This window comes from Sapajus apella, unplaced genomic scaffold (assembly GCF_009761245.1).
Source record: "Sapajus apella isolate SASKATOON/1434 unplaced genomic scaffold, GSC_monkey_1.0 scaffold96, whole genome shotgun sequence".
Taxonomy (NCBI): Eukaryota; Metazoa; Chordata; class Mammalia; order Primates; family Cebidae; genus Sapajus; species Sapajus apella.
Window position 1 is genome coordinate 6,503,141 of NW_022437036.1, and position 27,035 is coordinate 6,530,175.

General features: G+C 43.8%; 1 protein-coding gene across 2 annotated transcripts; it reads left to right on the forward strand.

The window, feature by feature from the left end:
- On the forward strand, positions 1 to 27,035 carry CTCFL (CCCTC-binding factor like). Of its 2 annotated transcripts, XM_032257207.1 has the most exons (11): positions 1 to 540; positions 927 to 1,152; positions 8,344 to 8,514; positions 8,816 to 8,949; positions 12,156 to 12,276; positions 13,534 to 13,683; positions 15,508 to 15,668; positions 19,420 to 19,602; positions 23,793 to 23,913; positions 25,713 to 25,730; positions 26,887 to 27,035. In XM_032257207.1, exons 1-11 carry the CDS (start codon positions 1 to 3, stop codon positions 27,033 to 27,035), a joined length of 1,974 nt encoding a protein of 657 aa, XP_032113098.1. The 2 variants fall into 2 exon arrangements, with proteins under 2 accessions (XP_032113098.1, XP_032113099.1); XM_032257208.1 differs by lacking the exons at positions 23,793 to 23,913; positions 25,713 to 25,730; positions 26,887 to 27,035 and adding an exon at positions 20,336 to 21,475.

The following is a 27,035-nucleotide window of genomic DNA, read 5'->3' on the forward strand; positions in this document are numbered from 1 at the left end:
ATGGCAGCCACTGAGATCTCTGTCCTTTCTGAGCAATTCACCAAAATCAAAGAACTCGAGTTGATGCCGGAAAAAGGCCTGAAGGAGGAGGAAGAAGACGGAGTGTACAGAGAGAAAGACCATCGGAGTCCTGGTGAGCTGGAGGCCGAGTGTACCGCTGGGGCCCTCCAGGACAGTGTCCTGGAGGAAGAGCTGGAGCTGGTGCCCGCTTCCTCCGAGGAGAGTGAGAAGCACATCCTGACCCTGCAGACGGCGCCCTTCACGTCTGAAGCTTTCGAGTTGCAGGATTTGAGCTTGCTGAGCATACAGCAGCAGGAAGGGGGGCAGGTGATGGTGCAGCAGGCTGGCCCTGGGTTGCTGTGGCTTGAGGAGGGGCCCCAGCAGAGCTTGCAGCAGTATTTGGCCATTAGTATCCAGGAAGAGCTGTACTCCCTGCAAGAGATGGAGGTGTTGCAGCTCCACCTTCTAGAGGATAATGTGCTGGCCAGTGAAGAGAGCAAGTTAGCAGCGAGCCTGGCTGAAAGTGCTGGACTGACTAAGGTACAGCTGGTTTTAATAAACCAACCCCTTACATGAAAAAAAAAAAAAAAAAATTCAAGTCAGCTTTTATGCAGTACTATGTCTGGACAAGGTATTTTTCCAATTAAAGACGGTAAAAATACTTCCCAGGAAAATCCTGAGAGATCTTATGTTCTTTTTTTAAAAGATTTTAGAAGTTGTGCTAATTGGAATACTGTAAGGTACATTAAGTTTTTAAAAAAGTGTTAAGTTTCACTGCCACAGCCCTGATGCGAAATAATTAACATTGTGATGCATAATCTTCAACTTTTGCTTTGCTTTTTGTATTCTGTGGTTTATCCAGGCAAAAATTTAATCATATTGAAATTAATAGTGTATTTGTTTGAATATTTATTGTTGTTTTCTAGCTCCAGGAAAGGCAGGAGAAAGAGCAGTTATTGCCTGAAAGAAGATTGGCTGAAAGAACAAAGGAGCAATTCTTACATTTGGGAGCGATGCCAGGAGACAAAGGAAGTGACGAAATCTTTCTGAAAATTTCAAATTTAAACGTGGAAGAACAAGAGGATCGACCTATAGCTGTTCCAGCAAATGTTGAAAAGGCCAAATCTGCAGAAAATCAAAGGCAGACAAAGGGTAGGCTAGTTCATCTCATAGAAGACACTCCATAAAACTGGGCTGCTGTTTTTCTTTATGGGAAGGTGATGGTGATTGAAGTTTTAAGTAGTTGACTTTTAGTTGCTTTCAAAATGTCAGGAAATGGGAAAAAATTTAAACTAATGTTCTGTATTGTGAATCAAATCCATAAGCGTTTTGCGTTTTGCATTTTGCACACAAATGTTTTAAAAGCACAGTAAAAATGTTCCCGCAAGCCTTGTGCACATAAGTATAGAAGGCCAAGCCCTGGTCTTTGCTGTCTAGTTTGCGCCCCATAGGAATATGGGGGACGAGTCATTACAGGACAGGTGGTGAGGTCTTGTGTGCTTCAGGGCCGGGAGAAGGAATGATTCCTCCTTCAGGAAGCAGTGGAGGGTGCCTTCTAAGGGAGGTGATATTTAGGTGAGTCCAGGACAAAGAAGCCATTAAGACAGGGATCGTGATTCCAGGCACTAGAAAGTGGTCTGGGCGCGTAGCTCTGAAAGTATCTGCTTTCTATGTGAAGGTGGAGAGCTCTACTGTGTCTGTAGGCCTGGAGGCTCAGAGAGGTGAATAGGGCCAGATTAGGGAGACCCTGAAGCAATATTAAAGTCATATTAAACTGAGATTGCATTCCAGCAGCCCACAGGATGAATCTGTGCTATTAAAATGATTTGTTCAGCTTATTTTTTAAAAAATATTAGTTTCTCGCTTATTTAAATCAAGAGATTTCACCCCCAAAATTTCCATTTCTAGCTCTTTTAAAAAATTGTATCTTGCAACATTTGGCACAGTTTCCTTCCTTCTGGCAACAGGTGCCTGGGATTGGAAAGTGACTCAGTGTAGAAAAGGAGAATGCTGCCCAAACACACTGCCACCACCATCTCATTCTTCTTACATGTAGTCAGGGCCCTTCACTTAGGTTTCTTGCCTCTGCCTTCCATAGATGATTGAGTTTGCAGCCTCTTGGTACATAGTAGTTTCTCATGTGTTTAAATCAAGAGCTTCGTACCCCACATTTTACCATTTCTAGCTCATTTTTAGGCTTTTGATGTAGTCACAAATTTGTAGAACCATCACCAATCACTGTCTAAATTCCAGAATATTTTTATCACCCCAATAAGAGGCCTGTACCTGTTAGGCAGTTGCTTCCTACTCCCTTCCCCCTCCCCAGCCGCTGGCTACCACTCATCTATTTTTTGTTTCTATAGATTTTCCTGTTCTATACATTTTCCAGAAGTTGAATCATATATGTATACCATGTGGCCGTTTGTGTCTAGATTCTTTAGCTTTGCATAATGTTTTCAGTGTTCATTGGTATTGTAGCACATGTCAGTGCTTCATTCATTTTTAATGGTTAAGCAGTAATCCCTGTATGGGTACACCACATTTTATTTATGCATTCATTCATAGATATACACTGCAGTTGTGTCTACCTTTCAGCTAGTGTGAATGGTGCTGTTATGACCACCTGTATACACGTTTTTTGTTTGAGCACCCGTTTGCAATCCTTTCGGGTATACACTTAGAAGTGGAATTGTTGGATCATGTGGTTTACTCTATATTTAACTTCTTGAGGAGCTACCACACTATTTTCCGTGGCAGCTGCACCAGTTTGAATTTCCACCAGCCGTGTGTGTAGCTTCCAGTTTCTCCACATCCTCACAATGGCTACTTTCTTTGTTGTTATTGTTTAATTATAGCCATTCTAGCAGATGTGAAGAGGTATTTTGTTGTACTTTTGGTTTCCATTTATCTAATGACTAAAGGTATTGAGTATCTCTTCATGTGCTCATTGGCCACTTATGTATCTTCTTTGGAAAAAATGGCTATTCAAATATTCGGCCCATTTTTAACTGGCACTTTGTTAGCTTCCCAGGGATGCCAAGACAAAGCACCACAAACTGGGTGACTTCAAACAACAGAGACATACCTCTCACAGTTCTGGAAGCTGCAAGTGTGAAATCGAGGTGTTGGCAAAGCCATGCTCTCTTGGAAGGCTGTCGGGGAGAATATATTTCATGCCTTTCTCTTAGCTTCTGGTATTGCCAGCAGTCATGCCGTTTATTGGCGTACAGATGCATTGCTCCAGTCTCTGCCTCTGTTATCACATATAATTATTCCTGTGTGTTTCTGTTTGTGTCTCTTTATATTTTGGGACTGTTATTAGGTGCATATATATTTGGTTGGTTGGTTGGGTTATTTTGAGATGGAGTCTCACTTTGCCTCCAGGCTTGAAGTGCAATGGCATAGTCTCGGCTCACTGCAACCTCTGTCTCCCAGATTCAAGCAATTCTCCTGCCTCAGCCTCCTGAGTAGCTGAGATTGCAGGCATGTGCCACCACACCCGGCTAGTTTTTGTATTTTTAGTAGAGATGGGGTTTCATCATGTTGGCCAGGCTGGTCTCAAACTCCTGACCTCAAATGATCTGCCTGCCTCTGCCTTCCAAGTGCTGGGATTACAGGTATGAGCTACATATATGCCTGGCCACATACATGTTTATAATTGTAACTTTATGATAGATGGACCCTTTCATTATTATATAATGCCCTTTTGTCTTTTATAACAATTTTGTCTTAAAGTTAGTATAGCCTGATATTTGTGTAGCCACCCTGGCTCTCTTTTGGTTACTATTTGTATGGAATGTCTTTCTCCATCTTTTTACTTTCAGCCTATTTGTCTTTGAATCTAAAATGAGTCTTTTGTAGAAGATAAATAATTGCATCTTGTTTAGTGTCTTTTCAGCCAATCCCTACCTTTTCACTGGAGAGTTTAATCTCTTTACTGATTAAAAAAAAGGGGGGGGTGTTTATCTCATTATTTCTGTATTTGTTTTAACGTCACATCTTCTATTCCTCAGTTCTTTTATTACTCCTTTCTTTTGTACTGAATAGCCACTGCCCAGGGTATCATTTTAATTCCTTTATTATTTATTTTACTATATATTTTTGAGTTATTTTCTTTAGTTGTCCTTGGTGTTACATTTAACATCTCAATTTATAATAATCTGGTTAGGTTAATGCCAATTTAATTTCAATGGTATATTAAAAAAACTTTGCTCCTATACAATTCCATTCTCCACTTCACTTCCTGTTGTTATTGTCACAGAGTGTATCTTTATAAATTATATACTATCAACATAGATTTATAGTCATTGCTTTATGCTTTCTTTGAATCAGATAGGAAAAAAGAGCATTACACATTAAAAATGTATATTGTCTTTTATATTCGCATGTGTTGTTACTTCTACCACTGTCTTTGTTTTTTCATATGGATTTGAGTTGTTGTTTAGTGTCCTTTCATTTCAGCCTGTTGGAGTCTCTTTAGTGTTTTTTTTTGTAGGATAAATCTGCCAATGAAGGCTTGCTCAGTTTTTATGTTTCTGGTAATGTCTTAATTTTGCCTTCATTTTTGAAAGGAGGTTTTGTCACACATAGAATTCTTGTTTGATATTTTTTTTTTCTTACAACACTTTGAATGCCATTCCACTACTTTCTGGCCTCCATGATTTCTGATGACAAATCAGCAGTTCATCTTATTGATAATCCCATGTATGTGACAAGGCATGTCTTGCTGCTTTCAAGATTCATTCTTTGTCTTTCAGCAACCTGATTATGATGTGTCTTTACGTGGATCATGTTTACTTTATCCTGCTTGAAATTTATTAAGCTTTTCAATGTATAGATTTTTGTGTCAAATTTTGGGAGTTTTGGCAATTATTTCTTCAAGTACTCTTCTCCTTCACTTTGGGCCTCCCATTGTGTGTATGTTGGTGTGCTTGGTTATGTCCCACAGATCTCTTAGGCTCTGCTCATTTTTCTTTGTTCTTTTTTTCCTTTCTTTCCCTCAAAGTGAATAATCTCATTTGACCTGACTTCAGGTTCACTGACTCTTTCTTCTTTTTGCTCAGCTCTGCTGTTGAGTCCCTCTGTTGAACTTTTCATTTCACTTATTGTATTTTTCAATTCCAGAAGTTCTATTTTTTTAAGTAAATTTTATCTATTGGTATTCTCAATTTGCTGAAGCATCATTTTCATGTTTTTGTTTCGGTTTTTTTTTTGTTTGTTTTTTTTGTTTTTTTTTTTGAGAAAGGGTCTCACTCTGTCACTAAGCTGAAGTGCAGTGGAACAGTCATAGCTCACTGCAGTTTCAAACTCCTGGGCTCAAGCAAGCTTCCTGCCTCAGCCTCCTGAGTAGCTGGAACTATAGGCATACCCCACCACACCTGCCAAATTTTTAAATTTTTGATAGAGACAGGGTCTCACTGTGTTGCCCAGGCTGGTATCAAGCTCCTGGCCTCAAGCAGTCCACCCACCTTGGCCTCACAAAGCTTTAGAATTATAGATGTGAGCCACCATGCCTGGCCTTTCTTTTAGTCCTTTAGACTCAAGTTTTCTTTATTTCTTTGAACATATTTTTAGATAAAATGTGTTTTAGATAAAATATGATTTAGGGGCCAGGCGTGGTGGCTTATGCCTGTAATCCCAACACTTTGGGAGGCCGAGGTGGGCAGATCACAAGGTTAGGAGTTCAAGACTAGCCTGGCCAACATGGTGAAACCCCATCTCGACTGAAAATACAAAAATTAGCCTGGTGTGGTGGCGGGCGTCTGTAGTCCCAGCTATTCAGGAGGCTGAGGCAGGAGAAATGCTTAAATCTGGGAGGTGGAGGTTGCAGTGAGCCGAGATCACACCACTGCACTCCAGTCTGGGCAACAGAGCGAAACTCTGTCGCAAAAAAAAAAAAAAAAAAAAAAAAAGGTGAAGGTGGGAGGATGGTTTGAGCCCAAGAGAGTTCAAGACCAGCCTGCACAACATAGCAAGACCTGGTCTCCAAAAAATATATGTATATATATGATTTAAAGTCTTTTTCTAGTATATCCAATCCCGGGACTTCCTCAAGGACAGTTTCTATTAATTATTTTTTCTCTGAATGGGCTATCATATTTTTTTGTTTCTTTGCATGCCTTATAATTTTTTACTGAAAACTGGCCATTTGGAACATTATAACGTGGCAACTTTGTAAATCAGATTCTTTCCTCCCCAGGGTTAGCTATTGCTGCTGGTTGCATTCATTGTTTGTTTGGTGATATTTTTGAACTAACTTTGTAAAGCCTGTTTTCTTTGCTTTGTGTGGCTGCTGAAGTCTCTGTTAGTGGCTAGACAAAGATTTTCCTCAACACCTGAAACCAAAAAAAAAAAAAAAAAATTTCTTAAACCTCTCAGTCTTTGCTGAAGAGAACTGTGTGTGTTTATTAGAGCTGGCCCTCCCAGCATTCATCCAGCTCTGACTTAGCCTTTACTTCCTGCTTCCTGAGAGCATTGAGGTCAGCCAATGATGAGAGCTTGGAGCCTTCTCAGCCTTCTCAGCTTGTTCCTGAGCCAGGAGCGTACTCATGGACTTCTCTATTCCAAGGAATATGTTAGAGCTTGTCTGTGCCCTTCTTCCCCAAAGCATCTCATTCCTCAGCCTTTCCTCCCAAGGTTTTCGTTAGTTCATTATTTGCCCTCACTGATATCTATTGCCTGTGAATGTTTTCAGCAAACATCCCTCCACTCACCTCACTCCAGGTAGCCTCGTTAGCACTGGGCAGTTTCCATGTTAGGCAAGATAAAGGCAACCCTTTTAACATGGTCTTTTCTAGGAAGCCACTAGGCAGGTGAAAGCAAAAATTATAATTTCTTGTGAATGAAGTCTATTCTGCTCTGTCTGGTACTGATACTGTGCATTTAGGCTGTTAATTTCTTTTTAGTATTACTGTATTTTGTGTTTAAAAAAAATAGAGATGAGGCCTTGCTATGTCACTCAGGCTGGTCTCAAACTCCTGGCCTCAAGTGATCCCCCCTCCCTCATCCCCTCAAAGTGCTAAGATTGCAGCCATGAGCCACCACACCTAGCTTGGACTGTTATTTTCAAGGCTACTCGAGCTAGGTAGCAGAGAATGGAACCGGCATTAGAATTCTACCAAGCTCTCTTTTTTACTGAGAATCAGCTAGATTTTTAAAATTATGTGTTTCCCCTGGTTTCTGGAATCTTCCGATTAGTTTCCAGTGTCCTGAAAAAGTTGCTTGTGACATTTTTTTTGCCAATTGTTTTCATTGCTTTTATGGAGGGATGGATTTTTGGAATAGTAACTCAGCCATCTTCTGTATTTGATGTTTCCAACACCTGAAGTCGTCATAGGTCTGGGCCTTCTGTTTGTCTTCCACTGCCCTCACACTGGCATCTTGTTTAGCGTTGTGAGCTCATAGATTCTTTTTAGTGTTGTCTGTGGGAATCCCTTGAAGCCTGGGGTGAAAGTGGGTTCTTTGAGGGGATGATATATATTAATTTCTGCCAGGCAGTGATGGTCAAAAACTGTCTTAAACCAGATCCCCCAAGGGTCGCTGTTAGAACCACTCAGGACGTGCTCACTGGGGCCACCTTCCCTCTTTGGAGCCATCTTCTTGGGAGGGATTTCTTCACCTTTCAGCCAGTGCTATACCAGCATCATCCAAGAGAGCTTCCTTTGCTGATGGCAGTGGTCTTTATCTGCCCTGTTCAGTATGGTAGCCACTATCTCCATGCAGCCTTTGGGCAGCTGAAATGTAGCTTACAACAGAGGAACTAAAGGTTGAATTCTATTTAAATTTAATTAGTTTAAGTCGAAATTTAAGAGTCACAGTTGGCTCATGGCTATGGTTTTGGATGGCACAATTCTAGCTGGTTTTTCTTGCAGTCCCCTGGCTGGAGTGAAGGATGCAGGGATGGGGCAGGTTATCTTTAGTTCACCCTACAGAGAATGCATCCCTTCAGGGCCACATTTTTATAGGAGAATCTCTTCACAGGTGCCCCACTTTAGGTAAGTGTTGTGTCTTTTCTCGTGTCTCCTTAGGTCTACAAGACATTCTGAAATGTTCAGGCGTCTTCTCCCTAGCATTTTTTTTTCTCAGCAAGAAGGATGAGCAGAGTACCTAGGCCACTGTGTGTCCAGAAACAGACATCAGCCCATCTCAAAACAGAAAAGGCACTGCTTGTCATCCAGGAACATGGTGTCCTGAATTGCTTCCATCAGCTTATGAATTAATAGCATGTTCTACTGTTCAGTTCCCACGTTAGTTGAAAAGAGGATGTGCCTATTTACTTTCAAATATTTAAATGGAATTTGAACCTCGAAATGAATGAATACATAAACTATTCCCTGCCTATAGGAGCAAAACGAACCTTCTGCTGTGATGTCTGCGTGTTCACCTCTTCAAGAATGTCAAGTTTTCATCGTCACATGAAAACTCACACCAGTGAGAAGCCTCACCTGTGTCACCTCTGCCTGAAAACCTTCCGCACAGCCACTCTGCTACGGAACCATGTCAATACCCACACAGGTAAAACCTCAGGGCAGGCATTTCTCTGGAATAGTGTGTGTTCAGGCTTATGTAAGAATGTGAATCCCCTGCTTCCACAGTAGCATTGTGTAGCGTTTTATACTTTAGTCTTTTTTTTTCTAGAATTTCCATTAAAAATACTGAGTTACAAAGATTTTTCTCACGTGTATATATGGTATTTATAAAGAGCCTCTTCTTAATTTTTAAAGCATATTTGAGACTGAGTATAATTTAAAAGCTATGAATTCCTTGGAGTTTTTGGTTAAGTCTTGTTTTAAAAGCAGGAACTGTGATTTTACAGGAACCAGGCCCTATAAGTGTAGCGACTGCAACATGGCATTTGTCACCAGTGGAGAACTTGTCCGACACAGACGCTATAAACATACTCATGAGAAACCCTTTAAATGCTCCATGTGCAAGTACGCCAGCGTAGAGGTGAGGCCACTCTTGGACTTGAAGCTTCGTGATGTCTTAGTAGAGGCTGCTATACAAGTTATGTCAAGTGTAACTAACAGTAGAATCTGTTACAAACAGGCTTTGCCAAAGATACTATTCATATAAAATGTATGCAGGAAGTAATGTGTATTCTCTTTTATGAAGTTAAAATAGAAAATTGGATCTCTTTGTTTCTTTGATTAGTAATTAGTGAAAATAATATGTAAAGGTGTACAAATTTCAAATAAATTACTTGTGGTGGAGAAATAAGTCCCAGATTTGTCTAAGAGTTCTGCATTTTATCTAGTACTCAGGGCCACGAAATCAAAATGTGTTTGCTCTAACGTAGAATGCAGATCCAATCTGAATGTTGACTGAAATTTCTGAGCTTGGTTAGATATACAGCGGCTTGCTTGAAGGTTTAAGCATAGCCGCTGCTGTTCTTAATTACAGAGAGACTGCCCTTTCCAAACTTAAGGTGTGTCATGGTCATTTTAATTAATTTTAGTTAATTTGCTTTATTTGTGCCTTCTAACAGGTCTAGCGGTACTAACATGAAACATCATTGACTCATCACTGCCAGTTTTCCACCAGTTAATTTTCGGAGTCCCACTGTGTGTTGGGAAACAGGCTTAGGCCGATATTTAGCCCGGTCAGGACTGGGTAAACAGTACACTCAGATGGAACTAAGTTAAAGGGAAGGGCTAAAGATTAAATACAGTAACAATGCAGCTGGGTTTCACAAATTAGGAAATTTCATGGATAGGGTCAGAATTTGATGCCAACAACTTTTTTCTGCTGTTACTATTTTTAAAAAATTATTTCTCATCTGAGTTAAAGGTTGTGATTGGAGTATGAGAATGTAGAATGAAGGATTCAGGGAAGAGAGTCAGCTGGGGATCCTAGGCCTGGAGTGGACTTGGTGTTGGTGTCCTGCCAGTGCTCGGGGCACACTTCCCAGGCCTGCGAGACCCTCTCCCGGTGCCAGCGGTCTGCACGCAGCCTGTGGGAGGTGTCCTCAGCACAGGGGTCTCTGCTGCTGCCATAGCCCCCCATTTTTGCAGTCTCTAAGTCTTGCCATGTTTGCTTGTTCCCTCATCCCATCCCATGACACAAATCCCAGCAGGAATGTATCAGAGCTATGGTACAGATGCATGCATTTTTTTAAAAAAGCTTTTGAACTGTCCGGGTACAGTGGCTCACACCTGTAATCCCAGCACTAGGTGGATTGCTTTGAAGTCAGGAGTTCGAGACTAGCCTGACCAACATGGTGAAAACCCGTCTCTACTTAAAATACAAAAAATTAGCCACACATGGTGGCACATGCCCGTAGTCCTACCTACCTAGGAGGCTACAGCAGGAAAATTGCTTGAACCTGAGAGGCAGAGGTTGCAGTGAGCCAAGATGGCGTACTCCAGCCTGGGTGACAGAGCAAAACACTGCCTAAAAAAAAAAAAAAAAAAAAAAGCTTTTGAACTCAACTTGTCCTCCCATCCCACCTTTAAGAGTCATCCAGAGGCCGGGCGCGGTGGCTCAAGCCTGTAATCCCAGCACTTTGGGAGGCCGAGGCGGGTGGATCACGAGGTCAAGAGATCGAGACCATCCTGGTCAGCACGGTGAAACCCCGTCTCTACTAAAAATACAAAAAATTAGCTGGGCATGGTGGTGCGTGCCTGTGATCCCAGCTACTCAGGAGGCTGAGGCAGGAGAATTGCCTGAACCCAGGAGGCGGAGGTTGCGGTGAGCCGAGATCGGGCCATTGCACTCCAGCCTGGGTAACATGAGTGAAACTCCGTCTCAAAAAAAAAAAGAGTCATCCAGAGTTTTTTATAGCGGCCTTCTCTGCTCGTTTACACCACTTATCCTCCTCAGACCTTTCATGCTCTGTAGTTTTAAAGATTCTTTTCATTTTGCGAATATGCTTGAAGGCATTCACTTTTCTTCTAAAAATCTAAGCAAAAATTTTTGGCTTGGCTATTGTTTTCCATTGTAAGCCATTTGTTCTTGAGTGTTCCTTAGGCTTCTGTGCGCTCATCACTTACTGGGGAGGTAGGTGGAATGTGGCGTCCGTGGGTCACCAGCAGGACTGATGTGGCTTCCTAACTTCTGTAGTCCACGTATAGTTGACAGTCCAATTTCCTGCTAGGGGTAGATAGGGGCTACCATACACAAATACAGAATAAGAATAGTTCTAGAAGGCAATAAACCAGTCAGGCAGTGAATGCTCAAATGGGAGGTGTTATGTTGTTTGCTATTTAACTGATTGCCTGGGATACGTAATTATTCAAATTAGAATTTAATTTCTTCTGCTTAAAACTTAATTCTTCTTAGGATCCCACTGTCACATGGTACCGATGCTGAGTAGCCAGGGACACCTTCCTCCACTCACACTGTTACCCTGGGGCCAGCCAGGGTGGAGTCTGCAGGACTTGTGACCGTGAGGTGACACATACAGATGTCCCTCCATTAAAGAGCTAGGGTTTCATTTTTATTCTATTTTTTGAGACATGGTCTCACTCTGTTATGCTGGCTGGAGTGCAGTGGCATGATCTCAGCTCACTGCAGCCCCAGCCTCCCAGGCTCAAACAATACTCCCAGCCTCAGCCTCCCAGGTAGCTGGGACCACAGGCATGCGCCACCATGCCCAGCTGATTTTTTATTTTTGGTAGAGATAGGGTCTTGCCATGTTGCCCAGGCTGGTCTCAAACTCCTAAACTCAGGCAATCCACCCACCTCAGCCTCCCAAAGTACTAGGATTACAAGTGTGAGCCACCACACCCAGCAAGAGCTAGAGTTTCAAAATTTTCACTTTATGCAAGAAATAAAAATGTTTGCTGTTGTGCTTTTATGGTGTAATGTAAATTTTGTAATTATTGAGAATGTGTTGTCCTAGAAGTGAAAATAAAGTCTGGTATGGCTTTCGGCAGGTGGGCTTGAAGTGAAGCTGAATGCGAAAGCCTCTCAGAAGTGCTGCTCGTTTTCCCTAAAGGAGCTTATACACACACACACATTAAATGAAATAAAATTGCCCATAACAAATGATAAAAAGTGATGACTTTTTCATGTTTTTTCAATGAGTGAAATATGCTCTCATGCTCTGATGTTAAAATCTGATTCATTGAAATCTCTTTTATAATGCTGATTAATGGAAGACACTGCAATTTTTGAGTTTCCATTGCAATGAACATCTTTTATGTATTTATTAGGCAAGTAAACTGAAGCGCCATGTCCGATCCCACACGGGGGAGCGCCCCTTCCAATGCTGCCAGTGCAGCTACGCCAGCAGAGACACCTACAAACTGAAACGCCACATGAGAACGCACTCAGGTAAGGGCTCTGGTGCTGAAGGCCTGATACGTACAGTGTTAGCTCTTAAAGCAAGTTTTAAAAAATTACTTTTTATTGGCACAGTTAAAGTTCAAAGGTAAAAGTGGACTTTTGTATGCCTTTGGGATACGAGGATTTTGATCTGTCCCTTTGCGTTTATTTAGCAGTAAGAGAGTCTGCATAGATACTGTGCTGCAACCCCACTGCGCAGCATAAAACACGAAGTAGTTCCCTCCATAGATTTTTCAGGTATTTAAAACTCAACTCCCGGCCAGGCACAGTGGCTCAAACCTGTAATCCCAGCACTTTGGGAGGCCGAGGCAGGAGGATCACTTGAGTCCAGGGGTTTGAGACCAGCCTGGGCAACATAGGGAGACCCTGTCTCTACATGTAATTTAAAAATTAGCTGGGCCTGGTGGTGCACACCTGTGATCCCAGCTACTTGGAAAGCTGAAACAGGAGAATCACTTGAACCTGGGAGGTTGAGGCTGCAGTGAGCCGGAATCACTCCACTGCACTCCAGCCTGGGTAACAGAGCGAGAACCCATCTCAAAAGAAAGAAAATAAGTAAATAAAAACACAATAAAAATCAACTCCTTAATTCATTCTTCAACTTTAAGGCAAAACATAAAACAACACAGGTACTTAATGTCTGGTTGTGTAAAGAATACATTTATGGGCACTTCCTGGTTCTTCATACAACCCCATGGATGTGAACCACCTTAAACTTTTGCATTACTACCAGATGCAGAAAAGTTGCGTCTCTGGTCGGTCCTGGACACAGCTGTACTTGACATAAGCTGTCTGGCTTGACTGGGGAGTCTCATACTAACTGGGGACTGTCCTGTGAGAAGGGGCAGCTTGGGACAAAAGAAACGCTTTCAGGCCGGGCGCAGTGGCTCACGCCTGTAATCCCAGCACTTTGGGAGGCCGAAGCGGGTGGATCACGAGGTCAAGAGATCGAGACCATCCTGGTCAACACGGTGAAACCCCATCTCTACTAAAACTACAAAAAATTAGCTGGGCATGGTGGCGCGTGCCTGTAGTCCCAGCTACTCAGGAGGCTGAGGCAGGAGAATTGCCTGAACCCAGGAGGCGGAGGTTGCGGTGAGCCGAGATCGGGCCATTGCCCTCCAGCCTGGGTAACGAGCGAAACTCTGTCTCAAAAAAAAAAAAAAAAAGAAATGCTTTCAGCACAGGTGTCCTTCGGCAAGGATCAGGCCTGGAGGGGGAATCACTTTGTTGTCTACATCTCAGGTGAGAAGCCTTACGAATGCCACGTCTGCCACGCCCGCTTCACCCAGAGTGGGACCATGAAAATACATACTCAGCAGAAACACAACGAAAACGTCCCCAAACACCAGTGTCCCCATTGTGCCACCATCATTGCACGGAAAAGTGACCTACGTGAGTGTCTGTTCTAGTGCTCTTTCTTTTACTACAATATTTGCTGGCTCTTTGGAGCAAGGTCCTGTAAACCTGCAAAGTACTGGCCCTGACACGGGATGCCCGGTCTTTGGGAACTTCGCCCTGGGACAAATTTTCTTCCAGAGGTCCTGTTGCGCCATCTGGTGGCCGCATCTTATAAGTGCATTTTATAGCATGTTTTTAGAATCCGGGCCCGGGCCTGTTCCCTCTGTGCATGCTAAAACCTTTCACAGATGGGTATGATTTAATTCCACATTCAGCCTGTTTTTCAGATTAGGATCTGAGGCACAGAGACATGGAGAAACCTGCCTGGGAGTCACATGACCAAGGATGCTAGGAAGTGGCTGGATCCTGGGTTCCTATATATCAATGCTCTCTCCGTGACACCCAGCCACCTTTTCTTAAATCCTGGCTATGGGCCTAAAGAGTTTTGGGAGCAGAATTTACAAAAGACACAGTTTTCCCCTTAGGACAGTCACTTGGGGAAAGGAGGCGAGTCTGTAATGCATAATCCGCATCTGACGTGGTGAGAGCCTTTTAACTGTCAGACATCACAGAGTGGGAGTGGGAGTCCAGAAGGACTTGGAGCACCAGGCCTAGGAAAGCTGGGATTTGATGCTGCCTGCGGGGAAGCCAGCCAGAGTTGAGCAATGGAAGGGAAGGTGTGGGTAAGCGTGAGTGAATGAGCCTCTTCTTGGTTTCAGGATTCTTGGGCCTCCCTTTTTCCATGATCCTATTTCTCTTGCCAAAATATACGACACTGTGATACGCAAAATATGTTAGCAAAACAAAATATTTACCCTTTTGGCCAAAGAAATTCTGGAGAGAAGATGAACTTTTTGAAAACTTTTCTGAAAGGCTAAGGGTGTTTCACAGAGTCTTAACTTTTATTTTTCATCTGGACCATTTTGTTATTGTTGCCATAGATATTAGCACATCACGAAACACAGCCCCGTGGGGCGTAAGTCTACCCAGTTGCTAGACTTTTTTGACACCATGGCAAAGTAACCCAGTTTATATCTATCTCATGCCAGTGGGTGATACACTTTGAATAGCCTGTAGGATGCTTTATAAACACGTTAGTTCTTCCTTCCCATAACTGTATGAGAATTCAAGCTCTCTAAATGTGTGAGTCACTGTGGGTAAAGTGGAATACCTCTATCATGCAGCTATCAATTGTCATTTGGCTTCTTACACAAATATCACAAAGCCACCATTCTTTAGACTTAGATGAGCAAAACTTGCCCTAGAGCATACCCAGCCAGACCTTACTGGGTCTATCAGGTTAATTTTAACATAGGAAATAACAGGGCACTGACTTCTAACAATGTATGGATTTTTTAAGGTAAAATAAAGATTTTATATCTTTTTATATAAATCCACCTTAACATCATCCTAAAATCCACCTACCCCATAATACGGTAGTTCTCCAAGTGCTTTGGTAAATGAACATTTTAGGTCCAGTATGACATACCTTATATAACATTTAACTCCATTTGAAAAACTATTAAAATGATATTTCAGCATTCTGTTCGTTTAGAGCAGTGATTCTCAACTGGGAATGTTTTACCCCCCAGAGGACATGTGGTGATATCTAGAGGTATTTTGGCTTTCACAACTGGTGAGGGAGGAGGTGCTGCTGGCACCTGGTAGACGAAGACCAGGAATGATCCTTAACACCCTACAGCGCACAGGATAGCCCACCCCGCCCTGCCCAGGAAGGAAACCCCCATGTAGGAGAGAAGGGAAGCAGGCTAACAGAAAGCAACACTCTTGAAGTAGATAATGTTCTGTCTGTTTCAGGTGTCCATATCCGCAACTTGCATACTTACAGTGCTGCAGAGCTGAAATGTCGCTACTGTTCTGCTGTCTTCCATGAACGCTATGCCCTCATTCAGCACCAGAAAACTCATAAAAATGAGAAGAGGTTCAAGTGTGAACACTGCAGTTACGCCTGCAAGCAGGTATTGTACTTTACTTAATTTGGAGAGGCAGTGGGGCATGGAAGAATGGAGAGTTGGGATGGGATTCTCTACTGCTTTGAAAATACTGAGAAGAGTCAGAATAACTAGAAAGCGATGGTGAGCCAGTCATTCGAAATAGCAGTTCTTAAAGAATGTTCACATACCCCTAGAGGTCCCTGCAATTAACTAGGGGCCCGCAAGAGCCAAGCCCTTGTTAGGATAATGGAAAGGTGTCATTTGCCCTTTTGAGACATTGACATTTGCACTTTCGGTGCCAAAGTAGTGGTGGTCCTTAGCCCAGATCAAGGCAGTGACACCCAGCGGAACAGGTCATTGCAGTATTCTTCACCTTCACACACTGGCAGCAAAAATAAAGAGCAGTTTTATATGACAGTGTCCTTGAAGAAGCAGCAAAAGTTGTTAACTTTATTCAATCTTGACCTGAAATACTGTCTTTTAAATATTCTTTGTGATGCGATGAGAAGCTGGCATATGCACCTCCATCATCTGAAGCCTGGAGGGAAAGCACTTGGGGCCTCTTTGAGTTTCCAGCTCAATTAGCCACTTTCTCAGTGAATGTCATTTTCACTGAGAAAGGAACAAGATAAACGAACTTTATTTACTCAGTCATTGGGTGTTGGTGGACTTTTTTTTGAAAATGAACAACGTAGGCCAGGCACAGTGGTTCACGCCTGTAATCCCAGCATTTTGGGAGCCAAGGCAGATAGATCACGAGGTCAGGAGTTCGAGACCAGCCTGGCCAATATGGTGAAACCCCATCTTACTAAAAAATACAAAAATTAGCTGGGTATGATGGTACACACCTGTAATCCGAGCTACTTGGGAGGCTAAGGCAGGAGAACCGCTTGAACCTGGGGGGAGGAGGTTGCAGTGAGCCGAGATCACGCCACTGCACTCCAGCCTGTGTGACTGAGTGAGACTCCGTCTCAAAAAAAAAAGGGAAACACATATGACCAATGAGGCAATTTCACTTTTCAAGAGAAAAATCAGAATTCAAATTTTGGAAAATATATATTCACCATTATAAGCTTAACAGCTTTCTAATACTTAAGATTTTTCTGATAAGATTGGAGTGATTTTTAAAAGCAATTTTTATATTGTGTAATGAAATATGTCAGCATTTAGAAAATCTGTATAACTCAGTAAACCAGTATTTTCCAAATGACCAGTCCATGATGTTACAGACTCATGCACAGGTAAAAGATCCATTCAAAGTAAAAGATAAACCAAGAGATTTTAACTTCATAGAGGAGAACAAGTTTATTGACAGGGTTCCAGATTCCACACTGCAACCCATGGTTAAGAAACTACCATGGGCAGACATACTGGCTCACACCTATAGTCCCAACACTTTGGGAGATTGGGGAGGACAGAACTCTTGAGCTTAGGAGTTCAAGACCCACCTGAGCAACATAATGAGACCCTATCGCTACAAAAAAAAAATACAAAAATTAGCTGGGTTGATGGTGCCTATCTGTATAGTCCTACCAGCTACTCAGGAGGCTGAGGTTGGAGGATCACTTAAGCCCAGGGAGTTGAGGCTGCAATAAGCTATGTTCCTACCACTGCACTCCAGCCCAGGCAACTGAGTGAGACTCTAAAAAAAGAAATTACTACTAACTGACTTTGGTCTAATAGTGGAGAAAGAATGCCCACAGTTATTTGGAAGAGCTAGTAAAATGTTGCTCTTTTTTCAAACTACGTGTCTATGAGAGCAGATTTTCTTTATCACTTAACATACTCAGTGGACTGAGGGAAGAGCAGAGATGGGAATCCATCTGAATATTGAATGGAGTTGTCAGACTTAGCAAATAAAAATACAGTACACCTAGTGACATTTGAATTTCAGACAATGAATAGTTTGGTTTTTTTTTAATTCTTTTTTTTTTTTTTTAAAGACGGGGTTTCACCATGTTGGTCAGGCTGGTCTTGAACTCCCAGCCTCAAGCGATCTGCCCACCTTGGCCTCCAAAGTGCTTGGATTACAGGCGTGAGCCACCACTCCCGGCCATGAATAGTTTTATATACAAGTATGTTGCAGCCTATATTGTAACTGGCAACCTTATCTATTAAGACAGACATTAGGTTAGTTTTGTTTTGAAAAATAATATAATTTTACAAAAATAATAGGTAGCTGGTTTGTTGTTATTTTTAAATGTTTAGATAAACTTATTTTTTAAAATTCTTTAGAATTCCTCAGTTTTGCTAAGAAAGTAAATACTAATACATGCCATCTGCACAAATAAAAGCTCTTCAGAGGCCGCAGTAATTTTTTAAAGTATAAAAGGTCCTAAGACTCGAAGTTTGAAAACCAAATCACTGCTTTGAAGCACTGCAAGCTGTTGGTTACCAAAGGTGAAAATCAGTGCTTACTGTGTTTTGAAATGTGGGCTGTAAACTGTAAATGCTTTGAATAAAGGAAAAAGAGTTTTTCTGGTAGATTTTGAACAAAGAATTTTCTGAGGTCCTAGGCCCAGATTTGTTCAAATGAAGTAGGAGGGCTTCCTGAAAGGCGGATAAGACTTAAAGAGGATGAGGGGCCTGGAGCAGGCATGCAGCGGGCGTGTGGGAGCAGATAGCAGCTAGCCATGCTGTGGCCTCCGGCGGAGGCCCGGAGCACTGCTGGGCACTCCTGGCCACTGCCGTCCTGAAGAGCCAGGTTCCCAGCAGGCAGACCAGAGATTCTGTCCCAAAGGAGGGCGATGAGATGAAAGCTGTGTGTGGAAGAGAGTGTTCAGTGAATTGGTTGAAAGAAAAATTAGAAGAAAGACCGCCAATTAGATTATTGACCGTAATGCAGAAAAGACCAAATATACATTTAATCCAAATAGTCATCACATTTTAAATAAAACAAAATGTGTACTTTTGCCTGACTTCATACGTATTTTTGTCCTGATTTCCCAAATTATTTTCTCCTGTCTAAGCTAAAATCTCTATTTAGGCCAGTTACAGTGGCTCACACCTAAATCCCAGCACTTTGGGAGGCTGAGGTAGGAGAATTTCTTGAGGCTAGGAGTTTGAGACAACCTGGGCAACATAGTGAGAACCTGTCTCTGCAAAAATAAAAACTGAGCTGAGCATAGTGGCGCACACCCACAGTCCCAGCTAGTCAGGCGGCTCATGTGGGAGGATCACTTTGGCTCTGGAGTTTGAGATTGCGGGGAGCTGATTGTGCCACTGTACTCCAGCCTGGGTGACAGAGCGATACCCTGTCTCAGAAAAAAATTGGCATTAAGATCTGTTATGATACTATTGGGAGGTAAATGGAAAAATGTTTAGATACTTAACATACTTACAACCCCAAATGCCCGCTGAATTTAAACTCTGACATTTGATTTTTAAGTTTGCAGGTTCTATTTGCCTTTTGTAAACTCAGGTAATTGCAAATAATTGTATAGAAGGATGACTCCCAGTACATGAGGGGACAAGGAACCATCCTTTCACGCCCTGAGGTGTGTACTCCCACATCCCCAGTTGGATTGGAGAGCCGGCAAGGAATTCACTGCAAGACCTTTATCACTTGCTGGCGCCGCATACAAGTTTGTTTCCTAGAGGGCACATCATCCTGAGAGTGAATGCCGCCCTGTTGAGAATGTGTTTGCAGTAATTCTGCTTAATAATGGACTCATCTTTGGGGAGGGAAATAAAAGGTATTGTACAATAAATAATGTCTAATGTGGAAAAAGACACTTCGAACTAGACAAGCTGCTTTCTTCCCCTTCCGTCTTAGGCACGTCATATGACTGCTCACGTTCGCACCCACACTGGAGAGAAACCATTCACCTGCCTTTCCTGCAATAAGTGTTTCCGGCAGAAGCAACTTCTAAAGGTTCACTTCAGGAAATATCACGATGCCAGTTTCATCCCAGCTGTTTACAAATGCCCCAAGTGTGACAAAGGCTTTTCCCGCTGGGTAAGCTTATTTAAGTCACCATAAATCCCCCGTGGAAAGATCCCTCTATCTTAGGAGGACAATGTCAGACCAGGAGAGTTTAAACCTGGTTATAGAAACCTGCCAGGACTTCAGGAGCGTCTGTCATGCCTTAGGAAAGTGGTTATTAGTTTTTTAAAATCACAAAATTCTTGAAGAATTCTATGAAAGTGTGGTCTCCTCATCCCCTAAAACAAAAGGACAATCCAACAAACAAAATCTTACAGATAGTTTTAGAGAGTCATCAGACTCCCCAAAGAGCCCCAGCTTTTAGAGTAATATTTTCAAATTGTTCCAGTGAACTAGATTTAGGCTACTTGACAGAGAGAATGCAATTTTCACACATTTCTCAGATGTCCCTAGAATAATGCTACTGGTATCTATAATCTCAGCTATTTGGGAGGCCAAGGTGGGAGGATCACTTGAGGCCAGGAGTTTGAGATCAGCCTGGGCAACATAAGGAGACCCTCCATCCCTCCAAAAAAATTAGCTGGGTGTAGTGGTCTACCCCTGTAGGCCTAGCTGCTGAGGAGGCTGAGACGGGAGGACCACTTGAGCCCAGGAGTTGGAGGCTGCAGTGAGTCATGAACGCACCACTGCATTCTGGCCTCAGTCAGAGTGAGATCCTGTCTGTAAAATAATTTTTTAAATTAAAAAAAAAGAATAGTGCTGTTGGTACTGGGCTAAGCAATACATTTATGGTGTATTCTTTTAGGTGTTGTATAAGTTATCTATTTCTGCATGACATATTACCTCAAAATAGAGTGGCTTAAAACCACAAACATTTGTCATCTGTTAGTTTCTGCAGGTTGGGAACTTGGAGCGGCTTAACTGTGTGGTCCTGGCTCAGGGTCACTCCTGAGGTTGCAGTCAGGGTGTCCACTAGGCTGCATCATCCGAAGGCTGGACTGGGGCCAGAGGCTCTGCTTCCAGCATAGCTTCACCCACCAGCTGCTGGCCCAGGCCTCTCAGTCCTTGCCACAGGGACTTCTGTGCAGGGCTGCTGGAGTGTCCTCCTGACTCAGAGCAAGTGAGAGAGTGCAGGCAGGAAGCCACGGTGCCTTTTGCAATGTAGTCTTTTAAATGGCACAACAGCCAGGTATGGGGGCTCACTCCTGTAATTGCAGTACTTTGAGAGGCTAAGGCAGGCAGATAATTTGAGGCCAGGAGATTGAGACCAGCCAGGCCAACATGGTGAAACCCTGTCTCTACTAAAAAAAAAAAAAAAAAATTAGCCAAGCATGGTGGTACATTCTTGTAATCTCATCTACTTGGGAGGCTGAGACAGGAGGGTCACTTGAACCTGGGAAATGGAGGTTGCAGTGAGCTGAGATGGCACCAGTGGCCTCCAGCCTGGGTGACAGAGCAAGACTCTGTCTCAAAAAAAAAAGTGGCACATTACTTCTAGTCACAAGAAATGAATCATGGAGTCCCACCCACACTCAAGGAGTGGGGAATGAAGTTTCTTTTGAAATTAAGAGCGTCAAAGAATTTCAGGACATTTAAAAACCACTGCACATGGCTAGCTAGATCCCTGGACCATGCAGGCTTCAGCCTAACTTTATAAAAGTTTAAAAAAAGTTGAATTTTCTGAAGTTGACCATTAAAAAAAAAAATCTTTCTTCTTAAAAGAAAACAGTAATGTAGTTGTGTTTTTCTGAGTGGCACAGTGGGATAGTTCTGAAATGTCAAGCCTATTAGTTTAAAATTTCAAATAAAAGCAGTGGCAGTGCTCCCAAAACAGTGTCACTCATGCTAAAATTGTAAAGAGTTAAAATTAGCGAGTAGAATTATAAAGAGAAGAAACTGCCCTTTGGTGCAAGAAATAAGAATGTAGAGAAAAGAACAAGTCTGCTTCATGCTGTCCCTCAGAACATAAAATCAGAAGTTTTAAAACTCCTATTCAAGAAAGCATATTTGGACTTATATCTAGAATATGAGAAGAAGTCTCGTAACTCAGTAAATAGACAGATACCCAATGAAAAACAGGTAAAGTGTCTAAATAGACCTTTCTCCAAAGAAGACATACAGCTGGCCAATAAGCACAGCGTCATCAATCACCAGGGCAACGCAAATCAGTTTCTGCCCTTGTATCACAGAAGCAGCTGTGGGTGCAGTTTGTAAATGAATAGGCCTGGCTGTGTCCCAGTAAAACTTGCTTTCTTTCAGAAACACTTGGCAGCCAGATTTGACACGCTGGTCATCATTTGCCAACCCCAGTGTCTAAGCATAAAATGGAAGAAGTTTAAACAACCTGTTACATTGCCCCCACTTAACGCATAAATTCTTAGTCCTTCCATCATAAACGCAGGCCGTCCTGTTAAGCACAGTGGGAAAGTCGAAATGGGAACCAGGCAAGATGTTTTGTATGATTTCAACTTTAAACACCCATTACCAGTTTTGCCTGGGACCCTTTCAAAAAGTGAAAATTTTCTAACTTAAATTATCCTAAGTGTTCATTAGATGAGATGGTGTCATGAATAGGCTTGACTGGGAAGTGTTTGACTTTTATTCCTGAATGCTGTATACAGTTTCATAACTGCCAGCCATGACCTCTGCCCAGTAGCTTTGAGAGAGAAGCTAACAGAATAGTAAAACCTTTATGGTATGTGGTTGATGGTTATAAAATTGACTGAATTTTTGGTTCAACATCAGCCTTAGCTTTCAAGAGTAGAAACATTCTAGAAAAATAAATTTTGTCTTCTCATTGATTTCTATTATTTAAAAACTACTTAAAGCAAGCTAGTATTTGACTAGCCCTAAACACAACAGAAAGGGCCACCTTTAGCAGTCATCATTTTTGTACAAGATTATCAAAGGTCCATGCTGCCCACAGTTTTCCCAAAGCCTGCCTCTTTGTGCATTTTTCAGTGAATTTGGGGAAGCCATCTCTTGTCGCAGAACCAAACTGGGATGTGCTTGCCTGGTGCAGTAAGACCAGATATCCACACTGCAGTTTGCAGCAGAAGAAAGGAAGGTGTTTATTTGCAGTGTGCCAAGCAAGCAGAAACTACAGATGAAATCGTAGATCCGTGCATGCAGGATACATTGCCCTGAAAGGGTCAGATACCTTGCAGCAGGGGCTTACAGGTTGTAGGTAGATTCAGAGACTCTGGTTTGCAATTGGTTAAGGAACAGAAGTTTTGTTTAAAATTTTGGGGTCAACAGAAAAGAATGTTAGCTCTGGTTCATGGGCATGACCTGTCCCTCCAGGCCTCTCAGGAGGAAATTAAGAACAAAATTAGAACAGATTTAGCAATGGTCAGATTTCAGCCCCCAGTTCCCCCTTATCTTAGGTCTACCTGCCAGGGGATCTGTTTGGTAAAGACCCAGGTTTCTAAAAAACAACTCAGGGACAGATGTTAAGATACTACCTTGCCCGGTGCGGTGGCTCACACCTGTAATCCCAGCACTCTGGGACGCCAAGGCAGGTGGATCACTGGAGGTCAGGAGTTTGAGTCTAGCCTGGCCAACATAGTGAAACCCTGTCTCTACTAAAAATATAAAAATTAGCTGGGTGTGGTGGCACTCACCTGTAGTCCCAGCTACTTGGAAGGCTGAGGCAAGAGAATTGCTTGAACCCAGGACATAGAGGTTACAGTGAGCCAAGATCGTCCCACCACACACCAGCCTGGGGGACAGAGCGAGGCTCCATCTCAAAAAGCAGCCGTTACCTTAGGTTTCTGTAAGGGCATCAGACACCCGAGTTTAGCTTCCTTGGCTGTTGTTTTAGGTTTCTATTTTCCTTTTTTTTTTTTTTCGGCAGCCTCGACCTCCCGGGCTGAAGCGATCCTCCCACCTCCGCCTCATGAGTAGCTGGGATCTCAGGGTACATGCCACCACAGCGGGCAAATTTTTTTTATGTTGTATCTTTTGTAGAGATGGGGTCTCACTGTGTTGCCAGGTGGGTCTCCAACTCCTGGACTCAAGCAGCCCTCCCTCCTTGGCCCCCTAAGGCACTAGGATTACATGTGTGAGTCACCGTGCCCAGCCTCCTTCTTGCTAATCAGGTTTCTCATTCACTCCTTAGGGCTAGCAAAGTACCTGGAGTTTCCTTCAAAAGAACTCAGGATTTTCCTTTATTTCCATGTTTGGGGGTCCCCCCAGACCCCTGAAGGGGGTCCCTGCTCCATCTCACTGGCCTTGTGTGTTCTGTGTCAATTCTCCGGCAGAGTAACATGCATAGACACTTGGAGAAGTGTGGCTCAGGGCAAGCAAAGGCAGCTGCTTCAGGAAAAGGAAGAACAAGAAAGAGGAAGCAGACTGTCGCGAAGGAGGCCGCGAGGAGAGACGGTACTGATTTTATGCGGATTTGTTTTTAACACGACAGTGATTTTCTGGTTGTAAATGTCCTGGGTGCCGAGTGTTACTGTGCAGGGGACGTGTCCAGAGCCCCTGTTTGTCCACCAGTTGCTCCTACCAGGTGGCTTGTGCCAGGCCTCTCAGAATGGCAGTGAGCATAGTGTGAGAAAGTCAGTGTGAGAGCCCCATGCCGGTCCACGTGCAACCCCCACCCCCAGGAGCCCTCTTCCATCGCATTGCACTGTCGCCTGCAGCTACGGGGACTGTCCTGGGTTGTTGCAGTAGATGACCACAAGCTGGGTGGCTTGGGACAACAGAAATGGATTTTCAAATAGCTCTAAAGGCCAGAAATCCTCAATCCAGGTGTGGGCAGGGCCGCCTTCCCTCTGGGGACCTAGGGGAGGGTCCTTCCTGGCCTCTTGCAGCTCTGATGGCTCCGGCATTCCTCAGTTTATGGCCACATCCTCCAGTCTGTGCCTTCGTCTTTTTGTAGCTCCCTCCTCTCTTCTATGTCTGGGCCTTCTCTTCTGCCTCTTACAAAGACATTTGTCACTTAGGATTTAGGAATTTAGGACTTCTTTTGAAAGAAGGAGGTCAGCTATGGGGCTTAGGATATGGATATATCCTTTTAGGGACCACCACCCAGCCCCCACAGCCATCACAGTCTTCCCCCTCTGGCCTCAGGGAGCTGAAGTGAGTTTCCAGGTTGTCGCGAAGCTGGGCCCTGTCCTGTGTGTCGTGTGCATGGCTCTGCTGTAAGAGGGGCAGACCCGACACCTGCACAGGTGAACACCTGCTCTCTTTAGCTTCGCCACTCCTTTCCTGTGAGGACCTTAGAACCCGAGATGATTGGAGACCGTCCAACCTCACGGCACGAGCACGTGCCCCCCGTTCTGATTCCAGCCTCAGTCTCTACCTTGAGAATTTACCATACAACGGCTGCCCTCCACCTGCGTCCCTCAAGAGTTGCCAGATCAGATAGAGGATGCCCAGCTCAATCTGAATTTCAGATAAACAGTGAATCATTGTTTGAATGTGTCCCACACATTATTTGGGATATACTTATACTAAAAAAAAATGTCCATCATGTATCTGAAACTCACGTAGAAGCAGGCATCCTGCAGTCCTTCCTGCTACCTCTGTGCGGAGTCAGTTCTGGGTCCCTGGTTCCAGCCGCTCTGTCCACAGGCCACACTGGCCCACTCTTTCAGTGTGTCTCACCATCTGGCAAATCCCTAAGCCTCAGTGTGCCCAAGGCCTGCCTTTCCCATGCCTGCGTCACACAGCCAGGCCCTGTCTGGCAGGACAATGGCGAGACTGAGGGGTCCCAGGCAGTGCCCCGTTGCTCAGCTCAGCTGGAACTCTCCAGAATCAGCACCCTCCTTTCTCCTCCAGGGATCAGCAGTTACCACTGACAGCGCATGTGAGTCCCTTCTTATCCTGACCACAGCCCTCTGCAGGGGGCAATATCATCTGTCTGGCGGAGAGAGAGCTATACCACAGGGTGAGGACGAGCCTGCTCGGGCACGCAGGTCCTGGAGGGTGAGGCTGTGACCAGACCCCAGAGACCTCATTCTGGACCTCAGCATCAAAAATTTTCTACTGATTTCCAATGAGCTCCTTCATCCCTAACTCCCAGCCCCTGCCTCCCTCCCTCTGGGTGGAGGCCTCGCTGACTCTGCACCGGCATATGGGCTCTGCTGCCTGCTGCCCCTGGCACTCCTGTTTCCTCTCACTCCCAGCCTGAGTTCCCACCATCCTCTGCCAGCTCCTGGGGCTTCTCCATACAGCCCCACGGGCACAGGGCTGTCTACAGGGCTCATAGGGTCAGATCCGAAGAAAAATCAGTGTCACACTGATGGGTATCAAGTAATGGATGCAGCCTGGATTCCATTTGTCTTTATACCAATGATGTAAAATATCAATTTTCATATTTTTTAATGGAGGAAGGGGCTGGAGGAGCCACCCCTCCCATCTGAGGCCACTCCGAGTCTGGAACCCACCCCCCAGATCGGCAGCTTTATGACCCCCATTCACCCTCCTCGGCCAACTCATCCCTCCTGGCCTGCCCTTTCCCATCAGCCTTAAACATGCTCCGTGTCTTCAGAAAAATAAAAGCACTTGGCGCGACCGCCCACCTGGTCCCCTGCTGCTGCCCCTCCTGTGCACTTCGCGCTTATTTGGTTATTTAATAAGCACCAGACTTCCACCTGCAGCCCACTGCAGGCCCCTCCCAGGTGGGCCTGGCCCATTTGGTCTGTCCCCAGCTCCTGGTGCCAGGCCTGGCCTTAGCAGTGCTCGTGAAGCCGCCACTTATTGAATAAACAAGTGAATAATACGCACAGTCCTTTACTGGAGAAGACAGACCAGTGAAATGTGACTCACAGTTGGTCCGCTCGAACTGTGGAGATCCAAGGCCAGGTTACTGGCTGCCTGCACCCTAAGTTAGGTCAGATCCTAAAATGTCCATGGGAAATGTGACTTCTGCACTCATTAGACACCTAAAGCCACCTCTGCAGTTCTCCCCATCTTCACACTTCAATATAGTGGGGTTTTTTTTTTAATTATTTCTTAAATGAAATCTCTAGAAGACCAAATGATTTGGGGTGAATTTTGAAAATGTCACCCTCAGTCGGTGACATTTTTGCTGTGAAGAGGAGTTGAGAAGGCTCTCGTAGGCTTAAAAACTGCTGATAGGAATGGTATCGTTCAATATGCAGACTTTTTTCATATGTTTTATGGTCAGTGGTGATATCCAAAGCAAGTGTGAATTAAGGCAAATAACCTGGCAAAAAATATGACTGAATTTGCATTTCAGGGTTTTTACAGCCTGTGTTATCCAGATAATTGCCTCACTTCTGCATCTGCTCTGTGGGTGCACCAGGGTGCAGCACCTTTCCAGTTCATTGATGGATCTCGACACGTTACTGTCTGTTGGCACCAGTGTGTGTGTGTGTGTTTTAGACAGAGTTTCACTTTGTAGCTCAGGTGTGATCTTGGCCCACTGCAACCTCTGCCTCCTGGGTTCAGGTGATTCTCATGCCTCAGTCTTCCAGGGAGCTGGGATTGCAGGTGCCTGCCACCACGCCTGGCTAATTTTTGTATTTTTTTAG